The following is a 16,296-nucleotide window of genomic DNA, read 5'->3' on the forward strand; positions in this document are numbered from 1 at the left end:
GCGAATGTCTGATTGGCCAGGGGCACGGGAATGGATGTTTGTTGAGCGTGCTCAACAGCCTTCACCGTGCTCCCACGTTTGGGCATCACGGGTTAAGACATCATAACCTACTACCTGCTCTGTTCCCCTATCAGGTCAAATGGACCAAGCCAATCTTCCTTAGCACTGTCTGTATTCTTGCGTTTCAGTGTTCAGCCCTCATATCCTTCCCGTTCTCTTCATTCTTGCCCCCCCCCACAAGCTTTCTCTCTATGAGACAAGATCTGATGCAGTGTTCATGCCTGCGCGTGACATCACACATCAACAGCAACTGATATGGACTGCTTATTATGTACAAGGCTCTGTTAGGTGATAAAGTAATGGAGAATTAAGAAGCCCTAGTCCTCTGAGAGCCTATGATATACAGTGCAGCAGGCAGGATATACAGGTAATAATAGCAAGAGTTCTAGTTCTTAGATCTTAGAACAGTAATCCTTAAAATTACTTGGGGAGCTTTAAAAAAATACCAGTGTCATCCCCCCCAGCCCAGACCAATTAAATCAGAATCTTTTGAGTAGGGCACAAATACGGAGATAGAAGTCACATACTATAAATTTTATAAATTATGTTTTTCAATATATTGTATACTTCATTTTCCAATTCTTATGTGTTGTCCTTTTCCAAGCATTATATTTAGCATGTAGATTTTCACTTTATTCCATCTAGATATTCTAGATTTCTTTACTTACAAATATATTAGATAGAAGCAAACCATATAGGGACCATAAACAGGAAATCTGTCCTAATATTAAATTTGTTTCATTTTTTGCCCTCTGAAAATAAAAGTAATTTAGAACATAGTTAACCTATCGCTTATCTCATCCTTCAAAAAATATTTTAGTATCACTTGGCCCAAAATAAAATATATGTATGTATATTTCAGAAAATTCATTCTGTCATCTCTGTCATCTCAATGTCAGCAAGTACGTTTAAACAGTTTAGAGATAAACATTTTAGCTGTTCACTAGCATGCTGTTCTATAACTTGTAAAGGTTGTAAACATTTCTGTAGAAACAACAGACCTTAGTTGGAGTCTGGTGGTGGATGTGTTGGCATCCTGGCATCTCTATCCCCGTGGCCAAGAGCGTTGAAAACTCCAGCCACAAAATCACACAAACAGTAGTGACACAGTTAACAAGAAAAAATGCTTACTTATTCCGTGACGATAGAAAGAGTGATGTGGCACAATTGTCTGTTAAAATTAAAAAGTATATTTTTAATATTCAAATTGTACTTCTTTTTTTAACCACAGGAGGTCCCTAAATCCTCAGTCACATTTTGATACCTGCAGGCCAGTTTATGTGCATGTCAAACTGTTGCAACACTTTGCTATTATTTTCATGACTATATTAACCAAGGTTTAATATAAGAGAGGTTAACTTCTTAGAACTAGCTTTTTAAAAAAAATGTACTTTTAATCCCATCTGGATACAGAAAATACCAGCGTCTAAGGAGATAAGAGGGTGGGGTGGAAAGGCCAGGAAAATGAGTTACATAAAGTGGCCCTGAAATAGAATTCCTTTGAAGTTAGGTGAAAACACAGGCTACTTTGTGAGTTGACAACAAACAAGACCATTCCTTTCTTTCTGCCTTAGGTCTAAATTCCCTGTCTTGTCCAGTCAATGTTAACCTATCAGTATAAGAATATAATTAAACACGATTATTTTTTTCAATAGGGGTAAAAAAAACAGAAGGTACTCTAGATAGGATGACTTTGACAGGGCATGAATAATATAGTTTGTTGTCGCAGGTTATATGTTACAAGTGATATTATTACTTTAATTTTAAGTAAACATAAATATTCACGTTTCTGCCCCCACACTAATTTAAGTGGTCATTCACTGAGTGACTGCTCCATGCCAAGCCGAAAGACAGGCTCCCTTCCTTTAGGAGTTTACAGTCACTTCAGGGAGATAATTTAATTGACAATTATAATCCAGTGTAGTATGTTCACCCTAACTCCTTTGATTTAGTAGCTTGATTTATTTCAATAAAAATATGAGTCTGTATTATACACAACAGTACTATACTATAAACTTCAAAATTGCTAAGTGACTTGATCTTAATAGTTCCCACCACAAAAAAGGAAAAGAAATCATAGAGGTATTAGCAAACACTAGGGTAGTAATCAATTGCAGTACGTAGGGGCGCCTGGGTGGCTCAGTTGGTTTAAGCGACTGCCTTCGGCTCAGGTCATCATCCTGGGGTCGTGGGATCGAGTCCCGCATCGGGCTCCCTGCTCAGCAGGGAGTCTGCTTCTCCCTCGGACCCTACCCCCTCTCATTCTCTCTCTCAAATAAATAAATAAAATCTTTAAAAAAAATTGCAATATGTAAATATAGCAAATTAACCCATTGTACATCTTAAGCTTACACAATGCTGTATCAGTTATATCTCAATAAAAATAAATTTTAAAAAAGATGAGTGTGTACTTGTGTAATTATATCTGTTCCTGTCATGATTTGAGGTTATAAGAGAATGAAAATATATTCCCCAGTAGTCAGTGATCATTTATAATAAGAGCAACCCATAATCTATCATTGGGTATCTGTTTGTACAGGACTTGGAGATTTAATTCATTTTAATGTGGCTTGTGAACAAAATGAGAACACCCATATTATTGCCTCAGGGAATAATGTTCTCTTACTAAAGTATTATGTGTGCACGCTTTTGGATTGTTTATTAAAGAAAACTGATAAAACCAATTTAGGCAAGAATTTCAGATACAGTATTTAAATGTATGTGCTTTATTTTTTTATTCATTTGGAAATGGAATAGTTTTGTAGCAGTAATTTATATTTTGATGACTAAATGGCACTAAACACATATGGCTATGGAAAACATAGCCTTTTCTCAGCAGCTGGTTCTGAAAACAGACACTTAAGTATGTAAATGTTTTCAGCACTATATAAACAAATCTTTTGTTATCTGTCCCATAATATTTCTATTGCTACAAAAGCTTTGTTTTTCTGGGTGAAAGAATTTCACATATGACTCCCTTAGGTGTAATAAATTCTGAGAAACTCAGCCTCTGCCATTTATTTGGATAGTCATTCCTCAAACTATTCTGTTTAGCTATTTGATTTTATTATTTTCTCTTTCTTAAATTAGCCCTTTCTTACTAGTACCTTCTTTGAAAAACAGATTTTTTTTAAGGGTCACTACTTAGTTGTACGATCTTAAGAGATCCTAGGGATTTACACAGCGTTCCTGTAGGGCAGAATACAAGAAGAGCATGGACTTTGTTTTTGTTCTCGGTCTCCTGATGTCTGAGTATTATTCTTACATTGTAACATGGTTTTTTGTTTTTGTTTTTTGTTTTTTTGGTCTGGTTGTGATTAGTACTTGCAGTATATCGGGTTCCAAATAGATACCAAATAGAGATGCTGTAGGCTGCAAATAATAGATATCCTTTAAGCTGTTGTTAAATTGAGTTATGTGACAGAAGTCCACAGTGGGGGGGGGGGGGATGTTCAGCGGTGGTTAGTGAATTCAGTCTCTTAATTAGAGATCTAATGAGGTCATCGGGGACCCAGGTTCCTTTCAGATTTCCACTTGGCCATCTTGGTTCTGTCAGACTTGGGCTTTGTGCTAGGGATGGCTGCTGCAGTTCTAGGCAGGATGTGTGAGCCAAGTCCAGGGTGGAAGAGGGGATGAATACTCTGCTATGTAGATTTCTTCTCCGCCTTGGTACAGGACTCCAGAGACCCCCAGCAGAGTTCTCAGTCCCGTTGGCCAGGCCTGGGTCTCTGGGACTTCCTAAACAATCCAGGGCAGGGGGAAGGAATTCCCATGACAGTTTAGACTGACAGAGACCCATGCCCTCCCTGAGTACCCAGCCCCTCAGAGGAGGATGAAGCCTCAAAGAAAATCAGTATCTCCAGCAGAGAAGAAGGGGGGAGGGTGGATTTGGGCAAGCAGACAACAGTGTTTGTTACCATTTCTGGTTTTGTTGCATTTGTATTTTTGCTTAGAGACTCTTCTTTCTCCTGGTATTCTTGAAATGTTACTTTCATCGCTGTTATTTTAAGTGCATGAGACTGTGCAGAATTACAGGAACAGCCCTTATTTGTGATAGAGCTTCGTGTCCATTACAAAGCTCTCTCTCCTGTGGTTTTGTTTATGCTTGTGTCCTTTCCTCAGCAGTTTAAAGAAAGCAGGAACTTGGGTTCTCTCTATCTGCTTTATTAGTGCTAGCCCCCAGAGAATAGTATCTCGAAAGTACTTTATGAATCTAGTAGCACTTCAGGCAAATCTGCGGTTGTCTGCTAAGTACACACGACTTTGAAGGCACCATGTCCAGCAGTGCGGGTGCGTCTGACCAGAACTTCTGGAGGTCTTGGCAGCATCTGCCTCAGAGCTCAGACCGACCCCTGTTGGCTCTGAAGACTCAGAGGGGCAGAGCCAGCAGGCGCACCTCGGAGATGAGAAGCCCGTCAGCTTTTGCTGTCCGTGCAGTGCCTTCTGGCCTTTTCCATTTGACATCCCAGCACCTCTCAGAGGCTGTGCTAGACTGACTTTCTGGTCTGAGTTCCATCTGAAACTCTCCTGTGACTGAGGAACCCAGCTGCCCTCTCGGTTGCTTCACGCCAACAACACCTTTCTGGTGCATTGTCTGAATATTTATTTGTCATTTGTATTCAGCAAATAATTTGTTGAATGATTGAAAGAATATTTATTCATTGACATTTCAAATGCTGTAAGGTTTTCTCTGATTTAAAACTGATCATGTTGTGTTATGTTATCTGTTCTAACAGTTTATCAGTTCCTATCAAATAACCAACAGCCATTCTCAACTGGCATTCTGTCATCATGTTCTTAAGGAAAGAACAGAAAGTATTCTTTTTTTTTTCATTTTATTTTATTATGTTGGTCACCATACATTACATCATTAGTTTTTGATGTAGTGTTCCATGACTCATTGTTTGCGTATAACACCCAGTGCTCCATTCAGTACGTGCCCTCCTTAATACCCATCACCAGGCTAATCCATCCCCCCCACCTCCCCTCTAGAACCCTCAGTTTGTCTCTCAGAGTCCATCGTCTCTCATGGTTCGTCTCCCCCTCTGATTTCCTCCCCTTCATTTTCCCCTTCCTACTATCTTCTTTTTTTTCTTTTAACATACAACGTATTATTTGTTTCAGAGGTACAGATCTGTGATTCAACAGTCTTGCACAATTCACAGCACTCACCATAGCACACACCCTCCCCAATGTCTGTCACCCAGCCACCCCATCCCTCCCACCCCCCACCACTCCAGCAACCCTCAGTTTGTTTCCTGAGATTAAGAATTCCCCATATCAGTGAGGTCATATGATACCTGTCTTTCTCTGCTTGACTTATTTCGCTCAGCATAATACCCTCTAGTTCCATCCACGTCGTTGCAAATGGCAAGATTTCAATTCCTTTTGATGGCTGCATAATATTCAATTGTGTGTGTGTGTGTGTGTGTGTGTGTGTGTGTGTGTGTGTGTGTATATACACACACTACATCTTCTTTACCCATTCATCTGTTGATGGACATCTTGTCTCTTTCCACAGTTTGGCTATTGTGGACATTGGTGCTATACACATTGAGGTGCACGTACCCCTTCGGATCCCTACATTTGTATCTTTGGGGTAAATACCCAGTAGTGCAATTGCTGGGTCGTAAGGTAGCTCTATTTTCAACTGTTTGAGGAACCTCCATGCTGTTTTCCAGAGTGGATACACCAGCTTGCATTCCCACCGAGAGTGTAGGAGGGTTCCCCTTTCTCCGCAACCCCGCCAACATCTGTCGTTTCCTGACTTGTTAATTTTTAGCCATTCTTACTGGTGTGAGGTGGTATCTTAATGAGGTTTTGATTTGGATTTCCCTGATGCCGAGCGACGTTGCGCACTTTTTTACGTGTTGAACAGGAAGTATTCTTAAGAAGCAGTTAATAACGGCATCATTGCTATGTCTGAACCAAGTTTTTCTCCTTTTAATTTTATCTGTAGCTTTGAGAGAGATGAACTGATTTGAGAATACACTGAGTCAAAAAAATTTTTTTAAAGAAAAATCTCCTTGACATTTTTATTTTTCAGAAAACTGTGGAATATATTTTCCAGAAATAAAAAGAGATCCAGGCAGATATTTACACACTTGTCCTGAATCTGTAAAAAAGTGGCTCCAACAGCTCAAGAATGCTGGGAAAATTCTCTTGTTAATTACAAGTTCTCACAGTGATTACTGTCGGCTTCTCTGTGAATATATTCTTGGGTAAGTGATGAGTCCTTCCATTTTTGTGGTCTTAGAAAATACTGATGACAAATGAGGCTGGTGCTGCTTTACAAGTGCTCGCCCATGACCATAGCCTCATGTTAGACAATGCTGAGTGACCAGTGGCTGTTTCTCAACATCTGCCAATGGCAACACCCCCCAAGTACAGTTCAGCAAAGCAGTATTACTGGGGCCAGTATGCCCATAGCCCGCTAATGGTCTGGACTTTAGAGGTTCTGAGAGGTTATGGACAACATGTCCTTCAGTCGGTGCTCCGTGAATTCGGCTTCTCGGCTTCGGATGATTACTGAGGGCCACTGAGTTGTGGATTACACTCCCTGACACCTGCCTGGAGTACCACCCCTCTGGTCCTTTCGGTGTGGAGCTGTTACTCCGCCATTCAGCACAGCCAGGGATGAGACTGACATCCACGAAAATTGAGGCAGTATAAATGCACAGACTTCAGACAGACATGGGTTCAAGCCCGACCTTGCAACCTACTCTGAGACCTGAGGTATGTTCTGTAACCGCTCTCATCCTCGCTCTCATCATCTTGAAAATGGGACAGTCATACCTCATAGGTGTTGAGTGGGGAGTTTAAATAGGGTAGCACAGGTAAAGTATGCGAGTAGTTGGTAAGTTTCAGTAAGTGTCATTTATTTATGTCATTCTTGTGAGCAATACCAGGGAATATCCATGGTCAGAGCCAGATTGTAAAATGGGCTGTTAGATCCCCCCCAACGTTTCCTCAGATTTCAGCAAATACCAAATTGCTGAGTATGAAGCAAATTTCACCGTCAACACTGACCTCTGGCTGACTTCTTTAGCCTCCTGATGTCCATGTTCCTCAGCACATGTGGGTTTAGATTGGGCTGTGGTATATTTACGACCTACCAGTGGGATTTTCTGCTTTCTGAATAATACGTAGGCCTGGGATCCTTGGAGTGAATTAAGGCAGGAGTCCTGGATGCCCTGCACGGTGCCTCTTTGACCGTGAGACTCTATTTGCTGTCCTGATAGTGGGACCATGCTTCAAAATAAGCACTCTTACTTTCTTTTTCATTTGCATAGAAAACCCAAGTTTTTCTTCCTATCTTAATTTTCTCTTCAGTGTAGTTTAGATTTGCAAATATTATCTCCCCCAATGCTATGGTGAGTCCCATCTTTCCTTTGCCATCCCAAATGATCCCTATTATAGTATTAAATACAGACTAAAAAACGATTATTGTTATCTAAAAATTACCTCATTGTAAGATTACACTGATTTTCAAAATAACGTATCTTCTTCATATTTGAACACTCTAAAAGATGTCCCCTGACTTGATAAGATGGTAGCTTTTTGTAGGATCCATGTAACGTACAAAATTATTAATAGCTTCATGCTAATAAATCCAGAGTTCAGGCCCCACATTTGAAGACCTAGTTTGTGAATATTTTTGTTGTTAGAAGCTATTGAATTCATTCACTATAACTATTACCATCACGAGAAGGCCAGCTTAGACCCAGTTAATGAGTTAATGTGCATTTTTCCCCCTTATGTTTATATTTCAAGGTGTTGTCAGAAGAGTAGTACTCAACCACCTTCTATTTCTACATATAAAATATAGAGAAAGCATATAAAAGTTAATCAAAAGATAAACGATGCTGTGGTCAGGTAAAGATTAAGTTCTATTTTATATGGACTTTTTCTAATTCCTTAAAATTATGACAAATACTGTTGCTTTTTAGGAACGATTTTACAGATCTTTTTGACATTGTGATTACAAATGCATTGAAGCCTGGTTTCTTCTCCCATTTACCAAGTCAGAGACCTTTCTGGACACTTGGTAAGTTAACATTTGTTTCTTCCTTCTCTTATTTAAGATTTGTTCATTCAGCTACTTAATAAATACCTGTTGGCTGACAACCATGTGCAAAGTACTATGTTAAATATAACAAGGGGTATAAAAGTGATACCAAGTCTTCTTTCCCCTCACAGGAATACATAAACACATTGAGCAAGTCAGTAAATGCGTGGGGATGATTATAGGCCTCAGGCCGTGTTAGCCATCATGAAAAGAAATGACTTCCTGATGAGGTAAACCAGGAGGACACCTTAGATCTGTTGACCAGGGAAGGCCTGTCCAGACACTTACCAGGCAGGACGTGAGGAACCGGTAATGAGAAGAGCAGAGGAAGAGTGGCAGCAGGACAAACAAATGCACAGGCCCAGTGTGGGAGTACTTTCGGCGAGTTCCAATGACAGAGAAGAGGCCAGTGATTCAGGGCGAGAGAGGAGAGGAAGTTGGGGAGGCAGGCAGCCTCATACACTGTGGAAACGGGTTTGAATTTTATTCCACAAGCTCTGAGAAGCTATTCAGTTGAGGTGTAAGAGTAACACGGAGAGCTCTTTGGCTGCGAGGTGGGGAATGGATCGAATGTGGGAAAGATAGGCACTGAGTGTCCCAAATGAGAGAGTGTGGTGGTTTGGTCTGAGGAGGTAGTACTAGAGATGGAGGGAAGTAGACATGTTTAAGATGCACTGTGGAGATGAAAACAGGACTTGCTGATGCTTCAGAAGCAGAGGATGAAAAGAGTAATCAAAAATGACTTGTTGATTTTTCTTTTTTCTGAATTGAGCAAATGGGTGAATGGTGGTACTCTCTATAGCCATGAGGAAAAACACAGAGGAAAAGTTTTTATGGGGTGGGGGCTATAGGTATTAAGAAATCATTTTCAACATGTTAATCTTGAAATGCCTTTAAGTTATTCAGCTGGGACTAACAATTAGGAATTTGTATAAATGAGCATGGAATCCAAGGGAACAGCTTTAGGCTCAGGATATAAATTTGGGGGAGTCATCAGCTCAGAGGATATTTTCGAGCCATGGGCTTATATGAGATCAAATGCAGAGAGAATGATGGAGATAGAAACCAGATTGTAGATAGGTACTTCCACATAATAGTTTTTAAACAGTTCATCCTTCTATCTCTTGATACTTTTCAATTAAACAGATACAGTGCAAAAAATGCAGTAACTTGTTAGCATAAGTTCATGCATTTGTGGTCTCCAATATGTTAAAGAAAATTTGGCATATTTTTAATGTGCGTTGTTTTCCATTACTGGTGTATGTGTGAAATTTTACTGAAAATTCCTGGCTGGCTCCGTCCATAAAGCGTGCAACTCTCGATCTTGGGGTTGTGAGTTCAACCCACATTGGGTGTAGAGATTACTTGAAAATAAAATCTTAAAAAAAAATCTCTGTGAAGGGGAAATACTTAGTTTTTTTGTTTGTTTGTTTAATTTTTTATTGTTATGTTAATCACCATATATTACATCATTAGTTTTTGATGCAGTGTTCCATGATTCATTGTTTGTGCATAACACCCAGTGCTCCATGCAGAACGTGCCCTCCTTAATACCCATCACCAGGCTAACCCATCCCCCCACCCTCCTCCCCTCTAGAATTTTTTGTTTGTTTAACACAGAGTATTATTTGAATCTCCAATAACAGGTTATTTCTTAACATCAGAGATTTATAGGAGACATTAAACCAACATATAAAAAAATACCATCACTCTCTCCCTTTCTCCCAGATCAGGGTTTCTTAACTTTAGCACTTCTGAGATTTGAGGTCAGGTTCTTCTTTGTTACTGGTAGTAGGGGTCCCCTTCTGTGTGTTGTAGGCTGCTTAGCGGCATCACTAGCCTTTAATCACTAAATGCCAGTAGCATCCCACATCCCAAGTTGTGACATCCAAATATGTCTCCAGACATTGCCAAATTTGCCCTGAGCAGCAAAACTGCCACAGTCGAAAACAACTGTCTCGACCATTCTCATTGATATATATGCATATTCTCGTATCTTCAGCTTAAAAAAACATAAAATATGCCCTGATTCTACATTGTCTTCCAGCTAAAACCTCAATTCTCTGAGTACCTTCACAGCTAGAATTCTAGAAAGAGTTGTCTACACTCACTGGCTCCATGGCCTCCAGTGAACTCTTCAAAACACTGCACACAGGCTGGCTACCTTATATATTCTTTATCATCATTACTTGACTATCCACGGAATTGCCCCCCCAGCAACAAACCTCTAGTCTCTTCCCCCTTTCACGTCCACTATGCTGTGCATCACGTCCTGTTTAAACCGCCTCATCTCTGCTGTCTGCTCAAGAATATATGGGATTTCATGCTTTTCCTGTAGATACATAGAAAAGTTTGCCTCTGTTTTTTTCACACCCAGAAGTGATTAGACTAGAAGATCTCTAAAGTTCTTTCTAGCTCTAATTTTCGGGGCCTCCGATTTAAAATATTTCAGTGGAAGATGCAATGAATCCTGCAGTTTTTAGAGTTAACACAAAATACTTTATTCCCATTTTGAGAGCAATAAGATTGCCAGAACTGTTATTAATAAGAGGATCATACTAATATTAAAGAATCTCTCATTCATGATGTTCTGTTGTAGTGTTCATTTTGGTGCTGATTCTGATTCTTTGCCTACCTCTAATTGTTTCCACTGCTGGTTTCCCTTCACCTTTCTCTCGCTCTACTAAGATATTTTATTGCAGTAAAATATTGACTGAGCTCAAAATCAATACAAAGGTTATCAAAATATTTTCACACAAATGAAACTGTGTAGTTAAATAACAGCTGTCAATAAACAGCATTAACACAAATTTAGCTTCTAAATCAATATGTAATTTTCTAAGAATTGTTAACAATAGTAAAGGAAAAAATTGTTGATCATCGTTGAATTCACTGATTTCCACAAAAAGAAAAGTCTTTCATTATGTTTAAGACAATTTATTCCTTTGAAGAGTAACCAGAGAAAAGCCTGATCCCAGTCCTGTATACTGCAGTCCGGTATATTTTCCAAGCTTCAAACCTATTTCTCTAACAGATTTTTTCCTCAGTATTAGTGTCAAAGTATACTTCATTTCATATTTTTATAAAAGTATCCCCATTAGTTTTTAGTCAGTTTGGAACTAATATCCATTGTATCACAGTTCTTATTGCAGGTTTTCGTATTAACCCTCCTTTCTTCAGCTACCTACCGCTCTGTTGGTTTCAGCTATCACCTATATACTAATGACTCCCAATTCCTTATCTCTGCGTCACTTTTCCCTGACTTACAGAGGCGTATTTCGAAATTCTCCACACCCTGCAGCCCTGGCGTTGCAGGAAACCTGATGTGCTTTTAACAACTCATTAATTTCCCCTCCCATCTTGGCATGCTCCTCTTCCCATACTCCGTAATTCCATTATAACTTTTCCAAAGGATCTTGCCCAAGCTAGGAAAATCCATCATCTTCTCTTCCTATCTCCCCTTCACATCCTAACCTGTCCTTCAGTGTTCTCGGTCTGGTCACCTACCTACCACATTCCTGCCACCGCCCTTATCATCCCTTGTGTGAACTGCTACACTCCCATCGCTGCTGGGTATGACAGTACTTATTGACTGATCTCCCAGCTTCCATCAGCCTTGTAACCTTCAAACCATCCTCCATATGGCAGTTAATGTTATTGTACCATGCAAGTCATGTCAGTCGGCTCTTACAGCCTCCAGTGTCATGTAAATCAAATCACTGCTCCAAATGGATTAAAGGCAGAGGTAAAAGTAAGGCAAAGGAGCTTCTGGGATAGAAGGCGCCGGGTGAGCCAGTCCTCAAGGGCAGGGTGTCCTTGCCACTGTCGCACAGGCCTGACGTTAGCCGTTGTCATAGAGACAAGAAGGGGAGCGTTGTGCCCGAGTTGGTGGGAGCCAAGTGCTTCCTGCCAGGCTGACCCTTACCAACCCTGCTTAAGGATTGTTTGGGGGGCAAGGAGCCTTTTCTAGGCAAAATGTGCAGCATCCCTCCCCATCAGTGGGGGATTCAGCTCCTCACCAGTGCTAAGGCCTGGCTGGGGTCGGGGGAGAGGAGTCCATCTTGCAAGATTGTAAATTCGTTGAGGAGAGCGACCATATCTTTTTCACTGCTGTGTCCCCAGTGCTGCCAGGTACCCCTCCCCCCGCCCCCAATTTGGGAATCACGACCCAACTCTCTGTCATTGGTTTCTTGACCTGAACTATCACCAACACACTGACTCCCAAATCTTTCCCTGAGACCTCTTTTCTAGAGCCTCATACGGTATTTCCTCCTGCACACAGCTAGCACTACTCAGTGTTCTGAAATCAAACTTGATAGAAACAATACAACCTAACATGCTGGCCGGTTTATATTCTTTATCTTCATTACTTGACTATCCACTGAATTGCCCCTAGCGACAAACCTCCAGTCTCTTTCCCCTTTCACATCCAGTATGCTGTGCACCGCCTCCTGTTTAAACCGCCTCATGTCTGCTCTCTTCTCCCTTCCCATCAGGCCGGCATCACTCTCTCCCCTAGGAGTCTCTTAACTCCTCCCCCTGCCCTCACTCAGTACCTCTCCTTCCCTACATGTCTTGCCCGCTGCCCTCAGATACTTGGCACAGATTTCCACTTGTCACTTCCTTTAAATATATTTTATGTAATTCACTTATTACTGTTAGGCATACTGTGTAGTTAATCACATGCACACAGACTCTCCTTGGCTCCCCACTCCATGTAGCATCCTAAGGCAAATTCCAAAATCTGGTTGCTAAGTTACCTTTTCATCTTCACTCTGTCTGCTCCCTACAGAGATGCCCATTAGTCTATTCTTGCCAGAATGAACACCTTCTATTCCTCTATCGGGTTTTTGTTCCTGCTGTTCTCTCAGGAAATACATCAGTATTTCACAGACTATAATGTACACTCACACCGCCTAGGAATCTTGTTAGAATGGAGATTCTGATTCAGTAGGTCTGGGTATAACCTTAGATTCTGCATTCTAAACAAATTTTCTGGTGAGGCAGATGCTACTGGTCAGATCACCAATGACAGATTTTAGTAACCCCAAGAGAGAATGTCTTAGTGCAGTTAATTGAAGATTGTTATTGTGAAAAGAAATAAACGTCCCAGCATATTAGGTATGGAAACGAGCTAGGTAGTCAAGAATATTGCTCACTGGGGAGCCTGCTTCTCCCTCTGCCTACCACTCCCCCTGCTTGTGCTTTCTCACTCACTCTCTGACAAATAATAAAATCTTAAAAAAAAAAAAATATTTAAACTAAAGGAAAAAAGTCTTTGAATTAACTGCTATTAGTTATTAAAGAATTAGGAATATCAAATGAATAGTAAACCCTCAAAACAGAGTAGATGAGTAGATATTCTATTAAATTTGCTCCAACTCACTGGTATTTATTTCTCTTAATATGTAATTTCCTTTTTATGGCTCCCAACACAGACAAGCATTTTAGCAGACATTTTACTTTAAAAATGTCTTATTGGGGGCACCTGGCTGGCTCAGTGGGTAAAGCAGGTGACTCTTGATCTCGGGGCCATGAGTTCAAGCCCCACATTGGGCCTGGAGCTTACTTAAAAAGATAAACTTTAAAAAAAACATTTAAAAAATGTCTCATTGCCCATGCCCCCCCCCAAAAAAAAGAAGTGGAGCAAGTGTGTATAAAAATGCACAATTGGAGGAAAAAATTCTAACTCAAAAATGAAGGGATATATAAAAGTAAATATGCACTGTCCACTCAGGTCCACATAATATAGGAAGGAGTTCAAGGAATCAAAAGAATTCTAAATATATTTTTAACTATAAGTCATTGTTTAGTAAACCTCTAGCAAGTCAGAGATTGCTACCAGAATATAAGCATCCTAAAGACAGGGACTTGGGCCATCTAGTTCACTGCTATATACCTCATACCTAAAGTGTTCTGTAAAATATAGTTGAAATAAAGAGTTGAAAGAAAATGAGTTTTTTCCAGGTCAGTCAATTTGATCCCACAAGGCTGTGAGGATTCTCTCATGTTTGTAACATTTTCCTTATAACAACAAAAGAATGGCAACATCTCATATATCTACCAATAGATGACCATTAATTGTTGAACATGCTCCTATTTTAAAAACAAAGCAGATTGCAATGTATTATCTAGAGAAGTTTAAAAAAATCACATTGCAGAAAAGTGTGCCAATATTTGCATTTAAATGGGAGGGTTCATGGGTATAATATTAATTGCCAAGACTGCCGCTGTAGCAATAAACCACAGACGGAGGGCTTAAACACTAGAAATATATTTTCTCTTACTTCTGGAGGCTAGAAGTCTGAGATCAAGGTGTCAGCAGGATTGGTTTCTTCCGGGGCCTCTCTTCTTCGCTTGTAGATATGCATCTTCTCCCGATTGTCATCACAGGGTCTTTCTTCTGTGTCCTAATCACCTAATTATGTGTCTTAATCAGTTCTTATGTGGACACCCCAGTCATATTGGATTAGGCCCACCCTAATGGTCGCATTTTAACTTGAGCACCTCTTCAAAGGCCCTGTCTTCAAATACAGCCACAATCTGAATTATTCTGAGATACCAGGAGTTAGGGCTTCCATGTATGAATTTGAGGGGAACGCAGTTCAGCTCCTAACAGGTATATACATATGCCAAAACTCATCACACTGTATGTTGGCAGTATGTGCAGTTTATCAGTTATACCTCAGTAAATGTGTTTTTAAAAGGGAGAGGAAAAGAGTATATATTTGCTTTATCTGCATAAAAGAGTGGGTACCTTTCTGTAGAACAGGTCAGTGCATAGCAGAGAGAGTTCAAAAATGGGACTTTTGATAAATGTAAGTATATTACCGAGTCAGAAATAATCACACGAATGCATACTGCTTAAACATTAAGATAGTAACACCAAGCATATTGGGAGTTGGGGGCACAGGTGTGAGCTGCCACATAAGCCACGTTCAGGCAGCTGTGGGCTGAGGTCAGTGGTCGGGCACAGGTGCACACAACTCTTTTTTTTTTTTCCTTTAAGATTTATTTATTTATTTTTTTCGAGAGAGAATGAGAGAGAGAGAGAGTACATGAGAAGGGGGAGGGTTAGAGGGAGAAGCAGGCTCCTTGCTGAGCAGGGAGCCTGATGCGGGACTCGATCCTGGGACCCCAGGATCATGACCTGAGCCGAAGGCAGTCGCTTAACCAACTGAGCCACCCACGCGCCCGCACACAACTCTTCTTAACAAAATTCTTGTTCTCTATGGCAAGATTTTCTTATCTAAGTTACAGAACTTACCTTTGTTTAAGATTGTTAGCCATAGCTTTAACTGTATCATTTCCCCATAGTTATTTTGGAACTGTTTTACTAAAATTTTACCATTTTGTGTTTTTACTTTTCTTGTCCATATGCTCTTACAATAGGAAAATAAAAAGTTTGATTTACGAATTGCTTTAATTGATTGCTCTTCCATCTCTCTGTCCAACCCTTATCTGTTTCCTAATTTTATTCAGTCAGTTTGGGGGAAATGTGTATGTTACAGGAACAAGTGTGAACTTTGGTGTATGAGTTTTTTTCTCCTTCATGGTTATAACCCAAACATCCATTAATCATTAAGTTAGAAGATTTGAGGAATAATTTGGACATCTTACAGAACTTAGGTACAAAAATTTTTTCTGAATATATATTTTCATAGGATGATTTCTTAAATTAATGCATTCTACCCACTCCAAAAAAAAAAAGAATGTTTTAAATTAAAGCCATATCATAACTGACTTGTATGAAAATACTGGTTTGCATTTTTCATAGTATAGTGCTGTTTTATCAATCTGAGGGAGATTGTAAAAACAATAAACTTTATAAAATGAAGTTCAAAATGCATTCTAAAGTCTACCTTTTTTTTTTTTTTTAAATCCATTGCTGACCTATTCTTAATATAACGGAGAATTGTTGAGCATTATGGAAGGATACCAGATAAAAATGTCTCTTTTGCTATAGTTGTATTTGTTTATAGTTGTATCCATGAGCCATATCCAGGTCCAGGAATCCAAATTTCGAGATGGTTTATGGTTCTGTCTTACCCTCTGGTCTTCTAGCCCCATTTTGAAGTCCTAAGGTAAACTGTGGAGTTTGGTTAATAATAAATTACTTACCAGCTTTGAGATCTTGAGCAAAATAACTTCCCTGAGCCGCCTTTTCC

At 39.9% G+C, this 16,296-nt stretch overlaps 2 protein-coding genes across 7 annotated transcripts in view; one reads left to right on the forward strand and one right to left on the reverse strand.

The window, feature by feature from the left end:
* Nucleotides 1–16,296, forward strand: part of NT5DC1 (5'-nucleotidase domain containing 1) — a 150,280-nt gene that overhangs the window by 108,621 nt on the left and 25,363 nt on the right. For both annotated transcript variants that reach the window (XM_025864489.2, XM_025864498.2), the window contains exons 7-8: nt 6,107–6,281; nt 8,010–8,107. In XM_025864489.2, the coding sequence (XP_025720274.1) occupies nt 6,107–6,281; nt 8,010–8,107 (273 nt within the window). The remainder of the gene's footprint in view (nt 1–6,106; nt 6,282–8,009; nt 8,108–16,296) is intronic.
* Nucleotides 1–16,296, reverse strand: part of COL10A1 (collagen type X alpha 1 chain) — a 154,066-nt gene that overhangs the window by 92,911 nt on the left and 44,859 nt on the right. The window contains exon 1 of one of the 5 annotated variants that reach the window (XM_025864477.2): nt 1,062–1,314. The exons of the other annotated variants lie outside the window; for them this stretch is intronic. Within the exon in view, the coding sequence (XP_025720262.1) occupies nt 1,062–1,103 (42 nt within the window). The 5' untranslated portion in view covers nt 1,104–1,314. Of the gene's footprint in view, nt 1–1,061; nt 1,315–16,296 lie in introns of those variants that run through there. 5 annotated transcript variants of the gene reach the window in all.

This window comes from Callorhinus ursinus, unplaced genomic scaffold, assembly GCF_003265705.2.
Source record: "Callorhinus ursinus isolate GAN/ISIS: 27379988/994484 unplaced genomic scaffold, GSC_fseal_2.0 scaffold6, whole genome shotgun sequence".
Taxonomy (NCBI): domain Eukaryota; kingdom Metazoa; phylum Chordata; class Mammalia; order Carnivora; family Otariidae; genus Callorhinus; species Callorhinus ursinus.